General features: G+C 41.3%; 1 protein-coding gene across 5 annotated transcripts in view; it reads left to right on the forward strand.

Annotated features, from left to right (window-relative positions):
• The window catches only part of PRDM15 (PR/SET domain 15), a 45,658-nt gene extending 38,563 nt beyond the window's left edge, over window positions 1-7,095 (forward strand). For 4 of the 5 annotated variants that reach the window (XM_048865893.2, XM_048865857.2, XM_075132587.1 and 1 more), the window contains 6 exons: window positions 403-534; window positions 979-1,062; window positions 1,242-1,417; window positions 2,563-2,643; window positions 4,076-4,285; window positions 4,738-7,095. In XM_048865893.2, coding sequence (XP_048721850.2) covers window positions 403-534; window positions 979-1,062; window positions 1,242-1,417; window positions 2,563-2,643; window positions 4,076-4,285; window positions 4,738-5,214 — 1,160 coding nt within the window. In that variant the 3' untranslated portion in view covers window positions 5,215-7,095. The remainder of the gene's footprint in view (window positions 1-402; window positions 535-978; window positions 1,063-1,241; window positions 1,418-2,562; window positions 2,644-4,075; window positions 4,286-4,737) is intronic. The other variant, XM_075132580.1, reaches the window with a different exon arrangement.
• Window positions 7,096-18,011: the final 10,916 nt, after the last annotated feature.

Raw genomic sequence — 18,011 nt, forward strand, 5'->3', positions numbered from 1 at the left:
TGAGTTTTCAGGAGTTAGCAGTTAGAATATACATTTTTCTCTACTTTGTTACTTGAACAACCTTGAACTGGAATCCCTGCAAGACACTAATATTGTGCCTTAGATTATGCTGTTGTCAAATTCCCTGTCTCTCCATGCTTTTCTCTTACCCTCCTTAGTGATTGTTTAAATATTTTCATATATATATATATATTTTTTTTTTACTTAAAAAGCCCAAACCCACTAGTTAAAGAGCATTTCTAGCTCAGCTGTGGGCATTTGTGGACATCTTCTATTAGGGATGAAGTTAGGATCATCTGCTTGAAACATGCTCATCTTGAGTCCTTACTCTGGGTGCGGGGCAAAGGGTAATGCGGATGAATTTTCCCACCATGTCTTCAGTTACATCTTCATGGCTCACAGGAATGAAGACAAAACATGCTCTGCGTCACCACATGAAACTCCACAAAGGGATTAAGGAATATGAATGCAAGGAATGCCATCGTAAATTCGCACAGAAGGTCAACATGCTGAAGCACTACAAAAGGCACACAGGTGAGAGCAACCCAGAGGACCGGTCATCCTACAGAAATCGCACTTAATCAGTTAAATGGTTGTTTTGGAAATATATGACATTACGCTGCTCTGAGCAGTCGAAGAGCATGAGCAACACAGCTTAAAGGAGTATTTTACAAGGTGTGAAGACTTTGGCCTCTCATGAGCAGAGACCTGCCCACTGTGTCATGGTTTGTTTTTTTAACATAGACCATTGGGTCTAGGGTACGGTTTTTGACTTGAAGTAGGGTTTGAACTCTGATCCCCAGAGACAAATGTCTCACCCACTGCACCAGCTCCAATTAGTGCCTGCATTTCCTACAGTACTTTTGCAAACAATGGAAAAAGTGGCTAGTGAAACTGATTTTTCATAACCTAAGATTCACAGTTGTACTAGGTACCGTTGTTTATCACTCCAGTTTTAAATGTAATCTCTCCATACAGGGATCAAAGATTTTATGTGTGAGCTCTGTGGGAAGACATTTAGTGAGAGAAACACAATGGAGACCCATAAACTGATTCATACAGGTAAGTGTTCTAATGCAATGTATCAAAAGACAACAGCTTGACATTCTGCTTCAAGCAATCCTGAGTCAGCGTTCTGCACTACGTAATTAAAAAAAAAAAAGGTGTTCCCCTTAATGCAATATAACAATATTCCCCTTTAGCGATATCTACTAACTCCTTTTCATTTCATTTGCCACCAGTGGGGAAACAGTGGACGTGTTCAGTCTGTGATAAGAAGTACGTCACCGATTACATGCTTCAGAAGCACATCCAGCTAACTCACGATAAAGTAGAAGCTCAGAGTTGTCAGCTCTGTGGGACAAAGGTTTCTACCAGAGCTTCAATGAGTCGACACATGAGGCGCAAACATCCAGAGGTGAGATCTGTGGCAGATGGATTGTGGCTTATTATCAATTCACTTGGCTTAGCTGTGACTTCAAGTGAGTCATCTACTTCTTCCTTCTTACATTCTGGCAGGACTGATCTTGGTTATTTGTAAACTAAGTGTCTGTGTTAGGCTTGATTTTCTGCATTAATGGCAATTCCACAACTATCTTGCCCCTCTGTTTGTATTCCTTCTAATTGCTGATTCATAAACATTTAATAGTTCCCTTTTCCTATTAATTCAGCTAAGTTTTTCTGTTGCATCTTAACTCCGTATTTTTCTGTTTTGTACTCATCAACTAGAGTGGATAATTGATCCCTGTTCCTTTTATGGCATTCCTTTCACACGTTTGTTGACAGCTATCATGTCTTCCCTCAGAATTCTTTTAATCTAGCTCAGATATGGCCTGCTCTACTAACTTTTCCCTTGGAGATCTTGATTTATAAACCGCTTATCATTATTATTGCTCTTCCTTGATCTCCTTTGTTTCCCAGTGAAGGCTCGGAAACACAATAAGGGGCAAAACTCTTGCAGTCTCTCTTTTGCATTAAAACCAATCTGAATAATAAAGTACCTGAAATGTGGAGAGCTGGTTGTTTCTGATCTTTAGTGAATTGAGATTGATAGATCCTGTTGTATACAGTGGAGCACGCCACACTCAGAGACTTGTAGTTCAGGGGTGCTGTAATTTTTGTTGCTCACTGAGGCATCAGGGCAGGTAAATGATGGTTTGTCTTCTCCTGAAGTCCTTCAGGTTTAATGGGGTATTGTCTGCCTAGGAAGCAAGAATAAAAAGATGCACTGCAGCTGCTGTTACGTTTAAACTAAATTTCCAGCAGTGTGGTCCCTTTGTTTATATGGAATATAGTGACCCATACAGTATGTTTATTTTTTCCCACAGAAAGCAATGAGATGTTATGGAATTGGTTGCTGGGGTGTTAGTGAGAGGAAGGAAAATTATATACCATAAGATTATTATTATGAATGAAAGTAAAACACATTATATTGATTAACCATATCAATTAAAATGCATTCGGTTGCATGATCTTGTCCTGTGTTATTGTCAATGGATCTCTCCATTGCTGTTCTGTACTGGCCATAATTTATCAAGCTGACCAGGATCTGTTTATCTGTAGGTTCTTTCAGTTAGAATTGACGATTTAGAGCAGCTCCCAGAAGCTACCACCATTGATGCCTCCTCTATTGGGATTGTTCAGGTAAACTAACCGTAGCAGAATCCTAAATTCTTCTGTGGCTTTGGGTCCTTGCCATTCACATGCTGTTTCCATGGCACTGAATGACATACACCATAGCATCCACTGCCACTGGTGAGCCACCCCGGATAAAACTGGAACCTGCTGAGGAGCGCTGGGGTTGGATTCAGGATCCTGTATGCACTATGGGCAAGTGTTTTGCATTTGTCACAGGCTTAGTCTTAACGGAGGATGAACAAACTCCTTTTCCTGAAGGTGGAAAAACAGGTTTGAAACTTTACTCAGACACTGTAGCTTCTTATTACGGTAGTGCCTAGAGACTCCAATGGGGATTGGGTTTGTGCTCTGTTTATAGAGAGTGAAAAAAGAAGCAGAGAGGAAATGCAGTGGAAAAATGGAGCAGAGTGTGGGAAGAGTTAACAAATATTATTATTAAGCATTTCGGTACTGTCAGTGTGTTGGCTCTGTGATGAACAGATCAGAAACAGAGGCCCTGCTCTCAAGGCTAACAGACTTGTGGTAATCAAACTGTGGAAGCAGCATCACAGGGCAGATTTGAGCTGGGGCTTTATAGGCCTTGTGGAAGACGTGTGTTTTAAGGAGGGACAGTAAAGAGAAGAGATTGATCAGATCAGAAGCAGGATTCTGAAGAGGAAAACAGAAGGTAAAGCCCTGGCCTTACTGAAGTCAATGGAAAAACTCCCATTGATTTCAACTGAGCCAGGTTTTCGGAGAGGAATAGGATTAGGAAATGAAAGAGGGACGTTAAGTGCTCAGGTAGAGCAACAGGGAACAAGTGAGCATGAGTAGTAAGAGATGGGGTGGTCAGGGAGCAATGCTGGGCAAAAGATGAGGACAGGGAGTTTTAATTTTATGTTAAGTAAGCAGAAGGCAGTGGAGGGATTCAAAGAGGCAACAAACATGATCAGACCGTCTGAAAAATGGAGCAGGAACGGGAACCGCAAAAATGCCAAGAAAAAATAGAGTGAAAAACAGAAGAGGGAGTGGGCAGAGTGGAAAACAAATCCAGAATGAGTGTGAAAGACATTGCAGAGAGAGGGAGAAAAAAATCTAAGGAAAACCAGATTCCATGCCTACTGTAAATAAGGGTTATGTCCTTTGCAAATATCTTAACTGTGGTCAGCATGGTTGGTGGGAAATGCATTTTTCAGTGACTCAGCTCAGCTGGTGTAGGTCATTTTTTGAATAGTACTACAGAGATGCTAATAACCTCTCTGCTCTGTGGTTTAGTGGGGGTACCGGTATTGTAAAGAGTTAATTACAGGGAGCAAAACCATTCCCTCAAATCTGGTGTTAGCCAGTTTGTCATGTCATCTTCACCTGGGGATGGACAGCAAACCAACCTCTGGTGATACTCTGAACTAAATGACTTGAGCAGCGACATTCAGTTGTACTGAAAACTCTGTTCTTGTAGCCTGAGTTAACCCTGGAACAGGGAGAGTTACCCGAAGGCAAGCATATGAAAGCTCCTAAACGTGGCCATAAGCGAAAGCAGAAGCCGGGCGAAGAGGAGGAAGCGCAAGTGCCTGAGGACCCTGCCTTCAATGAATACACAGAGAAAGAAGCTGAATTCACTGGGAACGTGGGAGATGAAACCAATTCAGCTGTACAAAGTATTCAGCAGGTGAGTTCCCATGAAAAGCTACTGGACAGACATTGCAACAGGGTTTGATGCTCTTGGAATCCTAAGGGCAAACGTGAATGAGCTAGGGATTTAAAGCTGCAGGTAGAAAGCACAATTCAAAGAGAGATAGAAAGATGGGGGAGGAAGAGGGGTCTATTTAACCTCCTTCACTTCCACTCAACTCCTTATCTTCATTTCTGCCCATTTGGTGCCACTGCCTCTTGCTGAAGCTGTGCTTGCAAGTTTGGAGTGAATCCAGGGGATCATTATCGATATTGCATTTGTCTCTAGCTTGTTAGTTGCTTTCTTCCACTTACAGCAGCAGTCAGATTCCCTTCAGCATGATATCCAGGGCCAGCAGTAGTGGCACCAAAATGGTCTGCATCCAGCTAACACATTTCATTTCAGAGAGCCCAACAGAAGGTTGAGGTTTTATTTCTGTTTTTCCTTAGGTGGTGGTGACCCTTGGAGACCCAAACGTCACGGCCCCTTCTAGTTCTGTTGGGTTGACAAATATTACCGTCACCCCAATTACCACGGCAGCTGGAACCCAATTTACAAACCTCCAGCCGGTGGCTGTGGGCCACCTTACTGCTCCTGAACGCCAGTTACAGCTCGACAATTCAATTCTTACTGTGACATTTGACACTGTCAGTGGTTCTGCCATGCTGCACAATCGCCAAAACGATATTCAGATACAGCCACAGCCAGAGGCAGCCAATCCCCAGTCTGTGGCGCATTTTATAAACCTGACAACCCTGGTGAACTCCATTGCTCCTCTAGGGAACCAGATCACAGAGCAGCATCCGTTGACATGGAGGGCAGTGCCTCAGACTGATGTCCTGCAGCCCCAATCGCAGCAAACACAACAGCAGTCAGGACAGCAGCAAGTTCAAACAGAGCAGCAACAGCAGATGTACAGCTACTGATTTATACTTGAAAAGACTTGAAATGGACTGGACTATGAGACAGTTTAAAAAAAAGTGGAAAACTATACGTGAATTGTTTGCTGGATACCAAACAGAGCTGGAAAAATGTTTATACAATGAAATGTAAACTAAAATTGGCATAGCACCCTGCAACGCTGTGGTCTTGAAATTCGCACACTATTTCTAAACACAGCACCATCTAGAAGTCTCGTTCTAAATTCAGCACCCTTGTGTGGTGGTGTGTTTTGTGCAGTGATGGTTCTGGGTTTTGACAACAGCATTACAATAGACCTTACACAAAGAGAGGAAATCACAAATAGTAAATATGACTAACCCTTCAGCCATACAATTTAATCGTTTTCCAAGCTGGAGGGAATGTATACAGTGAGCTGGGGTTCACTGGTTGTCACCTTCTAGAAACTGAAATGTAAAGATATAATTGAGCCCCCCAAAAAAGGATTGATTTGTTTTTTTCATCCTTAGACGCTCTTGTATCTAACAGAACATCTGGTAAAGTAAGGGAGAGGGTTTGGGACTGGAAGTAGGGTCTATGGGGTGAAAGAAAATGTACCCAATTTCACAAAGTATTTCCATTGTAGTGATGGAAAAATCTTTTATGAGTAAAACATGTCAGTGCTACCTGAAGCAAATAGCCAGTCTAATGTTAAAACAACTTTTACGGTCTTCTAGTAAAGTTAAGTTTGAATCAAACCGGTTATGAGCTGAAACCATAATGTGATAAGATTTTACGTAATTTTGTTAAAATTGCTCTTTCAATATTGCTTTTAGCTAGGAGGCCTGAAGAGCAATCATTCCCCTTTGATCAAGTTCAGGATGTGAATTACCAATTAGTCTTCTTTCATCATGTAATAAACATTTGAGAAAGTAATTTTTTATATAACCTTTGTATTTCACTGTGTGTTCTTGGTGGATATTGACGTATCAACGGCTGGTCTGACTTGGTTCCATGTATCTTTTCATCTCCTTATTCTTCTGCATGGCAGAATTAGTGTGTGGATTTTGCTTGTAGAACTTCCAAATCCCATAGCCATCCACTGGCTGTCATGAAGTCATAAAGTGCAATATCTAACATTCATGTATACTGCCACAAGGAGGCAGTCTGAGCCAATGGATATAGGCCTGCCTGGCTATACGGGAAATGAAGGACAGATGCACCCATCTCTGCTGAGACTGCCATTTCCAATGCCTGATGAGCTGTATCCTCCATATCTTCTGTTGGTACCATGCACAGTCTGGATTGTTGCATATCAAAATGAAGATGATATCCTCTCGCACAAAGGACAAAGCCCTGCTTTTCTCAAAGAGCAGTGAGCAGTAAAAGTTGCTCTCTGCCACTGGACACCTGAAAGGCAAAACTTCCAAACCACCAATGGATGAAGAAAAAGTTCCTTTCCTGCATTACAAACAGAGGCACTCAAACTTGCTAAGAGGGATTTTCCTTGATACGGCAATTGCCGCACTTCACAATGGATACAGACTGATGTAAATGAAAAGCCTGTCTGTGCCTAACACATTAATGGAAATGTTCAGTTTGTAAACAAAAACGTGATGAGGAATGAGTTAAACTTGAAAGTGTGTATCAGCAATATCTACCTCACCCCTAGAGAATGAATTATAATATCCACAGAAAAATCATTCTACTTAGAGACAAAAACAGATCCCTCAGAAGTATGAATGCCTGGAAACGAATAGCTAAAGGATGTGCACCCACTTTGCTCATTATTAATTATTTGTATTGTAGCATTGTCCAGAGGCCTGAAATAGGAGCGGGACCCCATCGTGCCAAGTTCTGTACAAACATTCAGCACAGAGTGTCCCTGCCCCAAGGGGCTCACAACAAAAATAAAATTCAGAACCATATATTCTTTCTTCAGTTACTATTGCCCCATGCAAATTACTCCTTCCCATGCAACCTAAATTATGCACCCTTGTTGTGGTCTGAAATAATAATGTTAGTGAGATGAAGAAATAACATTCTGTTTAATTAGAACTAAAGATTTCAAAACTAACAAATCCTGCATCTTGGCAGGGGGCTAGACTAGATCAGCATTTCTCAAATGTGGCCACAGCCTTCTGGGCAATGATTGGGTGAGGGGGCAAAGCAGCAGCCTCTCCCCCTCCCCCGCCCCAGTACCCTCCCCACGCCCCCAGTAGGGGTTGGGCCCTGTCCTCTGCAGACACAAATGCTGGAGGAGCAGGCAGCCAGTGAGTTCCCCACTTTCGTGGGGGCAGGTTTCAGCCCTGGAGTGGTGGACGACAGGCTCCAGCTGCGGGGCTCCAGCTGTGCAGTGACGGGCTCCTTCCCCAGGTGCAGTGCTTCAGGCTCTGTCTCCAGGCCCCATCCGATAGGTGCGGGGCTTTGGTGACAAGCTCCAGGCTCAGCAGCCCTCCCTCATCACCCTTGTGTCCCACTGCCTTCTCCAGCTCAGGGCTTCAGTCACACTGTGGCAGGCTCCAGCACTAGGCTCATCCCCCATCACCCCTGGCTTTTGCTGCCTCCTCTGGCCCCAGGCTTCAGCCACGCAGCGGTTGTCAGCCACTGGCCCCTGCTGCCTCCCTATCCACCTCCCCATCCAGGGCTTAATTTGTCCCCAGGCTTGCAAAACCGAATTTGTCCCCAGGCTTGCAGGGTCTGCAGTGAAAGTGATATTTGTATGTTTGTCAATATCACTTTTCATAACAAACTTAGTAGCTAGCTGGGAGGCTGTGAAAAGAGATATTAATATACAAGCATCACTTTTCATAGCAGCAGGCTGACTAGACTTAAGTCTAAAATATAAAAAGCAACCAAAAAAGCAAAAGGGGCAACAAAAAGGACAAGAACATGCAAAGCACCTTATTTGTATTTCTATTCTGCTCATACCCAGTAAAGAATAGAGACAACTGTACATTATTTTTATTATTGAGTCTGCAAAAAAACCCCAATCCTACATTAAATACGTACACATGTCCAAATCATTGTACATATTTGTTTTTCCTAAAGTTAATTAAGTATTTTAGGAAAAATTGACAGAGTGGCCACCAGCAAGAGTTGGTGGTCACATTCTGAGGCCACCAAAAAAATTGTTTTGAGAACCCCTGGACTAGATGACCCTTGCTGTCCCTTCTAACCTTATGGTTCTATGATTCTATGCCCCAGGGTACATTTGCTTATGTCGGAACTCAGAATTTTCTGCAAGTGTGTTGTGCTGATTGAAAGTGGGGTTTTTATATATATATAGAGAGAGAGAGAGAGAGCGCGCGCACCGGCAAAAACCTTGTGGCTGAGAGAAAACATTATGGAGTTACAAAATATGTTGATCTATGGTGATGTAAAGTTAACTGGTACATTTTACCTACATTTACTAACAAACATATGTATTGCTTTTAAAAAAGTGTACTACATGTTAGAGCCATATCACACTGAAAATAGACCCCTTGATAAGGAAATGTTTGGGGTTTTTTTTCCTTCTTTCATTTTCCTAGTAATATGTATTTATGCAAACTGAAGGTTGGGCTAGGAGGTGTAAGTTCATCAGGTGGCAGTAAAGTAAAATGAGCATGAGTGTGTATTTAGTTTCTTTAATTTCTCCAGAGCCTTGTAGATTGGTGTTTCTGCAATATAAATAATGAGGAAAGTGGCTTCATCCCTTAACTGTTCATTTCCAGACTGTCCTATTTGAGGATTTTTGAAGCAGAAGCACTAGAATACATTTGCAGTGGGACAGGATAGGCTCTATTGCTATATGCTTTCAAAATCAACTCATTCCTACTGAAGTTTGTTGTTTGTGAATTTCCCTGCTTTTTTTCCTTTAAGTGCCAAATGTTGAAATAGGGTTGATGTTTATATGGTTTGCAACAGAGAGAGCCCTGAGACAGATTTTATGAGGACCAATGAAGCAGAGCTTCTTTCCTCCAGATGTTAGCAAGGCCATAGAAGGAAAGTTGGGGGTGGGGAAGAGTTCCATGTGGGTGGGATCAGGGTGGGCACAGTGGAGGAGAAGGAAAGGCTTTTTATCTGGGTGATCATATAATGAATGTGTGCATGCCAACCATTTATTTGATCTACTGTAATCATATCAAAAGAAATGTCTCTTTTGATCCTCCAGTAGCCTTCCCCTAACCCCAAAATACTGAAAGGCATTTCACTGCAGGAGAACAAAAGGCAAAAACACTGAAGTTCCTTGAAGAAATTATGAGCTTAAAAAGTATTAGAAAGTTTTTCAAAAAATAAACTTCAGCTACATTTTTCAGAGCACCTCAACTTTAAAACTGTTTTACTTGGGTCAGTATACTGCAAACATAACATTTATCAGAGCATTTCTCTTGATTATTTTTCACTGAACTTCCCCCCCAAAAAGCCCTGTACCTAGGGTGAGATGCAACATATGGAACTGCAGCACGACTGATGTCTTTTTGGAGAAGTTGGGGGTGGAGGATCTTGAAAATGAGCTGATCTTGGAGAGCTAGTGTGTGCTGCAGCTTCACAACTATTCTCCCTGTGAAAACATGTCCTTTGCAATGCTACTGTGGTCGGGGTTATCTCTCAGGATTGGCCTGCTTTTAACTTTTTTCCACAGAGTTTGTCAAGGATTTTTCTTTAATACTTTGGCCCAATATGAGGAACTTACTTATCTGAGCAGTTTCTATATCTCCTTTGCTCACGAAATATTGTCTTTAGTTCAAATGAATACCAAAGTTATGCCCTTTTGTTTCAAAGTAAAAATACAAGGGGTGTGTAATCCAGCACAGAGACATGCATTTATTGAACAATATCTTTGCCAGTACATCACCAGCCTTTTTTGACTAATGTGAAGTTATTCCCTGTCTTTTCAGCAGTGATTTGGGAATTTTGCACATTGATAATAGCAAAATATTGACTTATTTGGAGCCAAAATAGCAACATATAGCATTCCATGTACATACAATTGTCTATTGATAAAATATTTAGTTGAATGGTGCCTATGGCACATGGACACTGAAACAAAGGAGCCTCAAGCTGCAGAATCTTTACTAGCGCTATCATTCAAAACCAAAAAAGGATTAGTGTAACCATCGAACTTTGCCTGCTCTAAAGACAAGAAGCTTACTCAAGTTATGTCTTGTTACATTTGTACGTACCACAGAATACAAAAACACGGTACAGTTTTCAAATAATTATACTACAGCACTGCCATTGTAAAGAAGTGGGATGAGGAAAAGGTTAAGTCCTCCTCACCTGTAGTCTGAGATCTCTCAGGAAAACTTACTGTATCAAGTGCTATTACACTGTCTACTATTAAACTTTTTTGAGACTTCTCAATACAGAAGGTGTATATTTTGTGTAGAAATGTATATATTGCTTTTCCATCTGTCTAAATAGCCACATTCTCTGTACCTGTTAATGTTCTGGAAATTTTGAAGTTCTGGAAATTCTGAAGTTGACACATGGGTAGGTATTCAAGAGTTAATTTTTCAGAAAAGATTTCCTATCACTGTGTAATAGAACAACCCAGTAAATGGTGCTGTGTGTGTATGCAAAGGTAACTGAATTTCCCATCCTGAAAACCGTGAGTAAAGCCATATATCTCTCTCACTCACACACACCAGACTCACACACACAGACAGAGAGCCTATAGATGCCATAACATCTCCAATTCCTGGTTTCCTTAAAGAAGGGAAATTCAGTGCATCTGCTGTGGACTGAGCTTCCCACTGCCATTCAGAAGCCTGCAGAATTTTGTAATTTTGCCTTCAGTTAACAAGTTGTGAGTCACTGATTTCATTCGTAGCATTGTCTTCACATAGAGAAGCCAAATAGCAATGCTAGAAAGAACAAGAAACGGCTGCAGACTCTTCTAGATTCTGATGTTACTTTGAGAATCTATATGAATTTCAATTTCCAGCTGTTTGAATATTATCTAGAAATTTAAATTTGTGTTCATTCACGATGAAACAAGTGAAGACTCTCCCTGGTGGGGCGTCACACGTATGAGGAAATGTCACGGGTAAAAGGGAAATCAAATTACTATTTTTATTCTTGGAGCAAAATAGCTACCTTATACCATTACAAGCACAAGATCTTACAAGAGGGCATTGGAGGACATCAAGAAATTAAACGGAATTCATTGCAAAAATGCAGGGGAGGTGGTTCAAAATAGCATTGAGACAATATCCAAAGGAGAAAATCTCACCGAAAGTGAGAATACTTGTTAGGCCACTGGAGCTGGTGAGCCTTGCAAGGGCAAAAGGGCAACCTGGAGCACCAGGAGAGACACTTCTCACAACAAATGTGGCATTTGTACTTTGCAACTCCATCACTCTGCAACCCCAAAAAACAACAGATAAGCTTGTGCCAGCTAATGTCCAAAAAAATTAAAAATCACCAGTTTCAAGGAAACAACTGAACATGGGGAAAGACCAAGATGGTTATTAGGTCTTCCAAAGGCTGTTTCCTCCAGCTCTGAGAGGTTTTATTTTTCTGTCACTAACCCATTTGCACTCCAATAGGTAAGAAGAAGTTGCAGTTTTCTTGATAAACCCGATTTGGAAACCTTTATAATGCTGCTGTAAAATTTTACTTCAGGCTCTGACTTACACAAAGTGTAGCATACAGCACATTTTAAAACAAACGTTGAGAACATTGTCTTGGGTGTTTTCTTTGTACCTTTCTACAAACACTACTAGTTTGAACTACGGAACTCACATTTCCATTTCAAACTGAAATTCATCACGTGAAGCATCCGTAAGATAGTCAAACCACATTTGACATATTGGATTGTTTTCTGAAGAATCCAAGAAATCCACCACTGCCCTTGAGCTCTCCCCTGACACGCCGCTATCCTCGGTCCTGAGTGCTCTCATGCATGCTGTCTTGCATCCACACATGCAGTCCCCTAGTGCTGCCCCGCATCCAGCTCTGAGCTCTTCCCCAGATAGACAGTCAGGCTGAAGAGGACCATCCTCACTAGGGGGCCCAGCAGTTCTGGGAACCCAAACTGCATTCTGTCTCTCTGCTTCTCTAGGAAGCACCAAATGCCCAGATCCAATTCTCTCATGTGCCTGTGACTGGGGATTCCTGGTGCTCCCTGCTTTGCTTCTCCCAAGGGTTGAGGGTGCCCAGGGACACCATGACTACAAAAGAGGTGTTGCAATGTGGCACATGGGATTGTAATGCCTTTCCAGTTTGGTCAAGGAAGGGTCTGGACTGCTCCCTCATTGTGCCCCTGCCTAGCAGCGGGTCCTCTAGCCCCACCCACCACCAGAAAGATCCCGGGCATGACTGTGGCGGTAGCCCTCCCAGAGCTGTACTACACAAGCTGCAGGGCTTGACTCTGCAAGGTGCTCAGCACACTGGCCCCAATTCAGCAACTCACTTAAGCACGTGCTTAACCTTCAGACTCATGGAAGTCCAGGGGAATTACTTATATCCTCAAAGTGAAGAATGTGCTTAAGTACTCTGCTGGCTGAGAACCAGAGTGCTCGGCACCTTGCAGGATCAAACCCACAGTACACATCCACCTCCTGCACGGACTCCTTGCAGCCTATTCTCCCGTCCCTATCACACTGAAAGTGCAATAGTTCTGCTGTGCTGGGTGCCCTCTGCTGCCCTGCAGAAAGCTGGAGGCTTTGGGCTTTAGTTTCCTCCTGAATGTTCACAAGACTGAGCTTTTATCGAAGGTACCTGTGTTATTCGCCAGGAGCAAACACTCAGCAACCTGCAAAATATCAAGTATGTGGGGAATACTATGAGAGTGAAGGGCTTTTGCCATCGTAACAATGGATGGGACCTGCATAGGGAGTGGGGCTGAATTGACATTTATCTTGTACCAGCCTTAACGAGATGAGCTGGTGTCCAGTTATGGAACTGCAGCAGAATGTGTTTTCTGTCTCATCATCTGTCATCTTCTGGTACAAAAATAAGGAAACGTGATTTTGGCTAAACGACTCTTAAAAACCACACCAAGGGAACACGCAGGACTGAAACAGCCTTCGGCCTCCCAGCACGGTACAAACTTCTCTCATGTGCTGCACTTAACATCCAATCAACTTTTGTCTTCTCTTCTGCTGTAGACAGTGGAGCTTAGGTTCACTTATTATTTTAATTTATTTCTAATAGTATGTTCTGGGTTTTAATATTTAGTTTTGTTATATTTAATGTTTCTAAATTTTCTATTAAAGGAAATGGCATTTGCATTTTGGGTGCAGAGGGAATGAAGGATCAGACAGTCACTTAATAAACAGTTATCTGGTAAAGGCACTTTTGTTGCAAGGTTCCTTAGAGAAGGAACTGAAGAAGACTGTCAGAACATTATTCTAGAAACACATGCCAGTCCTATAGACAACCTCCTGTCCCACACAGAACGCTTCTTTATTATTATTTGTCCTACACTATAGCATTAAAATCCCCAATACAGATCACAGACCATCGTACTACTAAGCACTCTATCAACACATAGTGAAAGATCGTTCATGCCCCAAGAAGCTTACATTGAAGGCCTGGTTTACATCTAAAACTTAGGCTGACTTAGCTATATTGCACCGGGCTGTGAAAAATTTCATGTGCTGGAGAATATATCATCCATCTGTCTCTCTGAATTTTTAATTTCAGTGTCTAAGGGACATAATGCTTGAGAACAAAACTTAACTGTTTTGTATATAGCAGCAGAAGCCTATCATAACCATAGCATTTTACTAAGGAGTACAGTTCCTTGATTTTTTTCCTGCCAGGCTACTAATGTTACAGCACAAAATTCTTACCTGCCTTTGCAAAATTCACAGTAAAAAGGATGAGCAGCAGAGTGTCTCAATTAGATGTACATTTTCAAACCTGCCACTGAGATGATCATTTCATACAATTAACATTTTACTCAATTAACTGAAAAGAAAAACATTCTTATTTCTAGTTGCAGTGGTTGAATAGGAAAGGCAGATACGCAAAAAAATAGTTGAACAGAAAAATAGTCCATAAATGCTCACAACCCACGAAAAATGACATCACAGTCTCTAAATACCCAACTAAAATCCAGAAATATTTTGGGGCAAATTTTGCACATCAGTTACACACTTGCAAATCCAGCAAAAATCTTTCCTGAGGCAAGTAGGGTGAAGTACTCCTGGGGAAATTCTGCACCACTGCGCAAGCACGGAATTAATGACCCCCCACAGATTTTTTCCCCCTGCAGAATAATTGTTTCTGACGGGGAGGTGAAGGGAAGCTGCAAGAGGGGTCACGCACCCCTCCTGGGCAGCGGTCCCGAGTAAGTGCATCTGTTTGGGTGTCACAAGCAGCTGGGGGAGGTATAAATCACTCCCTCTGTTGTGGGGGGTAGGCAGGGCTGGGTGTCTGTGCAAGACTCTGTCCCTCTCACTTGCTATCACGGTGCGCCCAGCATGGAAGGGCAGGGCTCCAGGTGGTTCTGGGGCAAGTGTGGGGCAGGCCTGGCCCTCGCACTGTGTCAGGTGGGTGCAGCCTCGTCACTGAGTCTGTGTCCCAGAAGGTATGGGGAGAGGGCTGTAGGGTGATCTCCCTCCTCTGTACCAAAATAATTGAAACTGGTGTGACTATATTGTGTGATTTTGACAAAATACAGGATTTTTCAGAATTTTAAAATATTGTGCACAGAATTTTTTGGTGCAGAATTCCCTCAGGAATAGTAAGGAGAAGGTTAACACAGTTGTAAATGGATTCAGAAGTTCTCTCTTTTTCATTTCATATTATTTTTACTATAAAACCAGAACACAGACACTAAACCCATTTGACAAATGTTTCCTGATAAAGTAATAACACAAAACTTGCAGAAATTTACAAGTTATAGAAAAACATTAATGAAACACAAAACAAAGGCAACTTAAATGTCTTTGTCTGAGTATATGCTATACTGGTATAAGCACTTTTATACCGATATAACTATTGTCTACATTAGAGGGTTTTGCACGTATTGGCCTTGTCCTCACTAAGCCCTGGTCTACACTGGGGGCGGGGATCGATCTAAGTTACGCAACTTCAGCGGCGTGAATAACGTAGCTGAAGTCAACGTACTTAGATCGACTTACCATGGTGTCTTCACCACGGTGAATCAATTGCTGCCACTCCCCTGTTGACTCTGCTTGTGCCTCTCGCAGAGCTGGAGTACAGGAGTCGATGGGAGAGCGCTCAGGGATTGATTTATCGTATCTAGACTAGACACGATAAATTGATCCCTGCTGGATCAATCTCTGCCCGCCAATCTGGTGGGTAGTGAAGACATACCCTAAGAAAAAAAGGGGGGTGGGGGTGTTCTTAACTTGTTAGCTAACTAACATTAACTAACTCGAGGTAAAATCCCAGTGAAGACGAGGCAATTTGCAGTTTTCATACCTGTGTGTGACTCTTGAAATACAGAGTTACTGGTTAAATAAACTACTTCAGTATGCCATCTGATTTTTTGTGCAGTATTTAGGGAGACATATTATACCATTAGATCTATCCCAATAGCTTAATAGATGACAATTCCCAATGCCCAAATATTATTTGATTTTGCTGTAGAAATTACATACTATCAAAATATGCATGCAATATTTCCTGATGCAGGCAAAACCCCCTTATTTTTCTAGTGCAGCTGGATAAGAGAGACAACCCACTGACTCGTTAGAGATACTGAAACTGTGACAGGAATATTCAAACACTTTTCAAAAGTTAGTTTTTAATACGTATTTTTATTGCTGTAATACCCATGCACCAATAAATCACAACTAATACAAAGTACCAGGCCCTGGATTCACTCCATTCAAGGAAAGTATCTGATTTGTATCATCTTCCTCCCTCTTATTTCAAACAGTTTTTAATACTGACCTATTTATTTGATCTAGCTATTTTGACTTTAAAATATTTTAAAATAAACCGTCACCATTTGATAAAGATGGTTTATCTAAACAAATACACAGAAGAAAAAGTGCAGTATTCACAAGCTGAAGGTTTTCCAAATTTTTGCTTAGAATCGCCTAAATTGAAAGCAGATTTAACTTCCAATTACACCTAATGTGATCTCTGCGTAGCCTTTGGTTAAACAAAACTTTTACCACAGTGCTGGCATAAAAATTTTTGTTCTGAAGAATAAAATAAGTGAAGAGAGAAAATACTTAGCTGGTAGCATAGAACTGTATGTTGAATGCATTGTGAGGGGACATACCATATTAAAGACTGTTTTAAACTAAATTTTAGTGTTTATCATTTTCAAACAGTCATTCCAGGAAGGGCTCTTGTTCTGCACTATGAAAGAGATAACATTTTATCATGTTTAGTCCAGCAGCAAATTAAAGATGAAACGTACTCAATGCAAATAAGTCTGAGATGCTGGAATGATGCAAATCCTCATTTTTTCACTTTCTGGGAAGGGCAGCATGCTTCAGAGCTGTTATACATACTGTTTTGTGGATGGTCTCAGAAGAGAACAATTGAGAGATGTGTTTGTTCTTCCTCCCTCATTCATTCTACACTCCTACATATTTAAGACCCTATTCTGACCTTTCAAAGGACTGCCTGTTTCTGACTTTAGAGAGACAAGGTGGGTAAGGTAATATCTTTTATTGGATCAAATTCTGCTGGTCAGAGAGACAAGCTTTTGAGCTACATAGAGCTCTTCTTCAGGGCTGAGAAAGTTACTAAGAGTGTCATAGCTTGATATGCTAAACTATCTGTTCGATCTTGTATTTAGCTGTTTTTCTGGTATGTGTGAAGAAGTCATCATTAATCAATTTTTGCCCTAATCCTGCAGGTTTTACTCAGGCAAAACAAAAGTCTTTGTAAACATGCAAGTTAGAACTATTTAACTTGAGTAATCAAAAGAAAAAATGAGAAACTTGCTCCTGAGGGAAAATGTATCTCATTTTCATTCACTATCCTCCCTACATTTTCCCATGCAGTACATACAGATCTCAACATGAACTAAGTTTTCCTGTAGGCATAATTTATTTGTGTGGTTAGCGAAGTGAGAAAAATGGGTTAAACAGGTGACAATCTCCAGAAACAGGTTTCAGAGTAGCAGCTGTGTTAGTCTGTATTCGCAAAAAGAAAAGGAAGACTTGTGGCATCTTAGAGACTATAAATAAATTTGTTAGTCTCTAAGGTGCCACAAGTACTCCTTTTCTTTTTCCAGAAAAAGGGAGATGCATAACGTGCTGCTGGCAGAAAAGTTTTTACAAGGCACACTGTATTTATTGCTCTTGGGTTAGAGGAATCCCATCATTCCTGAAAATGTCTGGTTGGCAAATGGACGGCTATTATTTTCATTTTATAACACATTAAATTACCTTCCTATTTAACATTCTGTTCTCAGTTAACCAAATCAGAAATGGACATCAACCATAAATGCAAAGGCTTCACCAAAATGAACACTGATCTAAAAACTAATTTCAACTGAACACTGACTAGCTGTATTCAGCTGAAGTTTGTAACAATCTAAATTCTGGCTATTTGATTATTCTGCACCTTTGCTTACTGCTCAGGCAACCATCACAGTGTACAGCAAAATTAACCAAACATGTGGCTTTGATCTAGCTACAAGTAAAGGCCCAGTCCTGTAAACACATACACACCTGTTTAACTTGAAATGTGTGCATAAGTATTTTCAGGACTGGGGCTAAAGAGTGTTGACATTTACAATTTTATTTTATTTTTTTAAGGATTTAGGACTACAACATAAGTAACACATTCAATGCTGCCATCCAATGTAACAGCAATATTAATGACCGACAACAGTGCTGCAGAAAATGCCCTGGGGAACCAATATCAGTTGAGTTAAAATGGAACAAAGTACACATGAAAAAGTAAGATGGGG

This window comes from Caretta caretta, chromosome 1 (genome assembly GCF_965140235.1).
Source record: "Caretta caretta isolate rCarCar2 chromosome 1, rCarCar1.hap1, whole genome shotgun sequence".
NCBI lineage: Eukaryota > Metazoa > Chordata > Testudines > Cheloniidae > Caretta > Caretta caretta.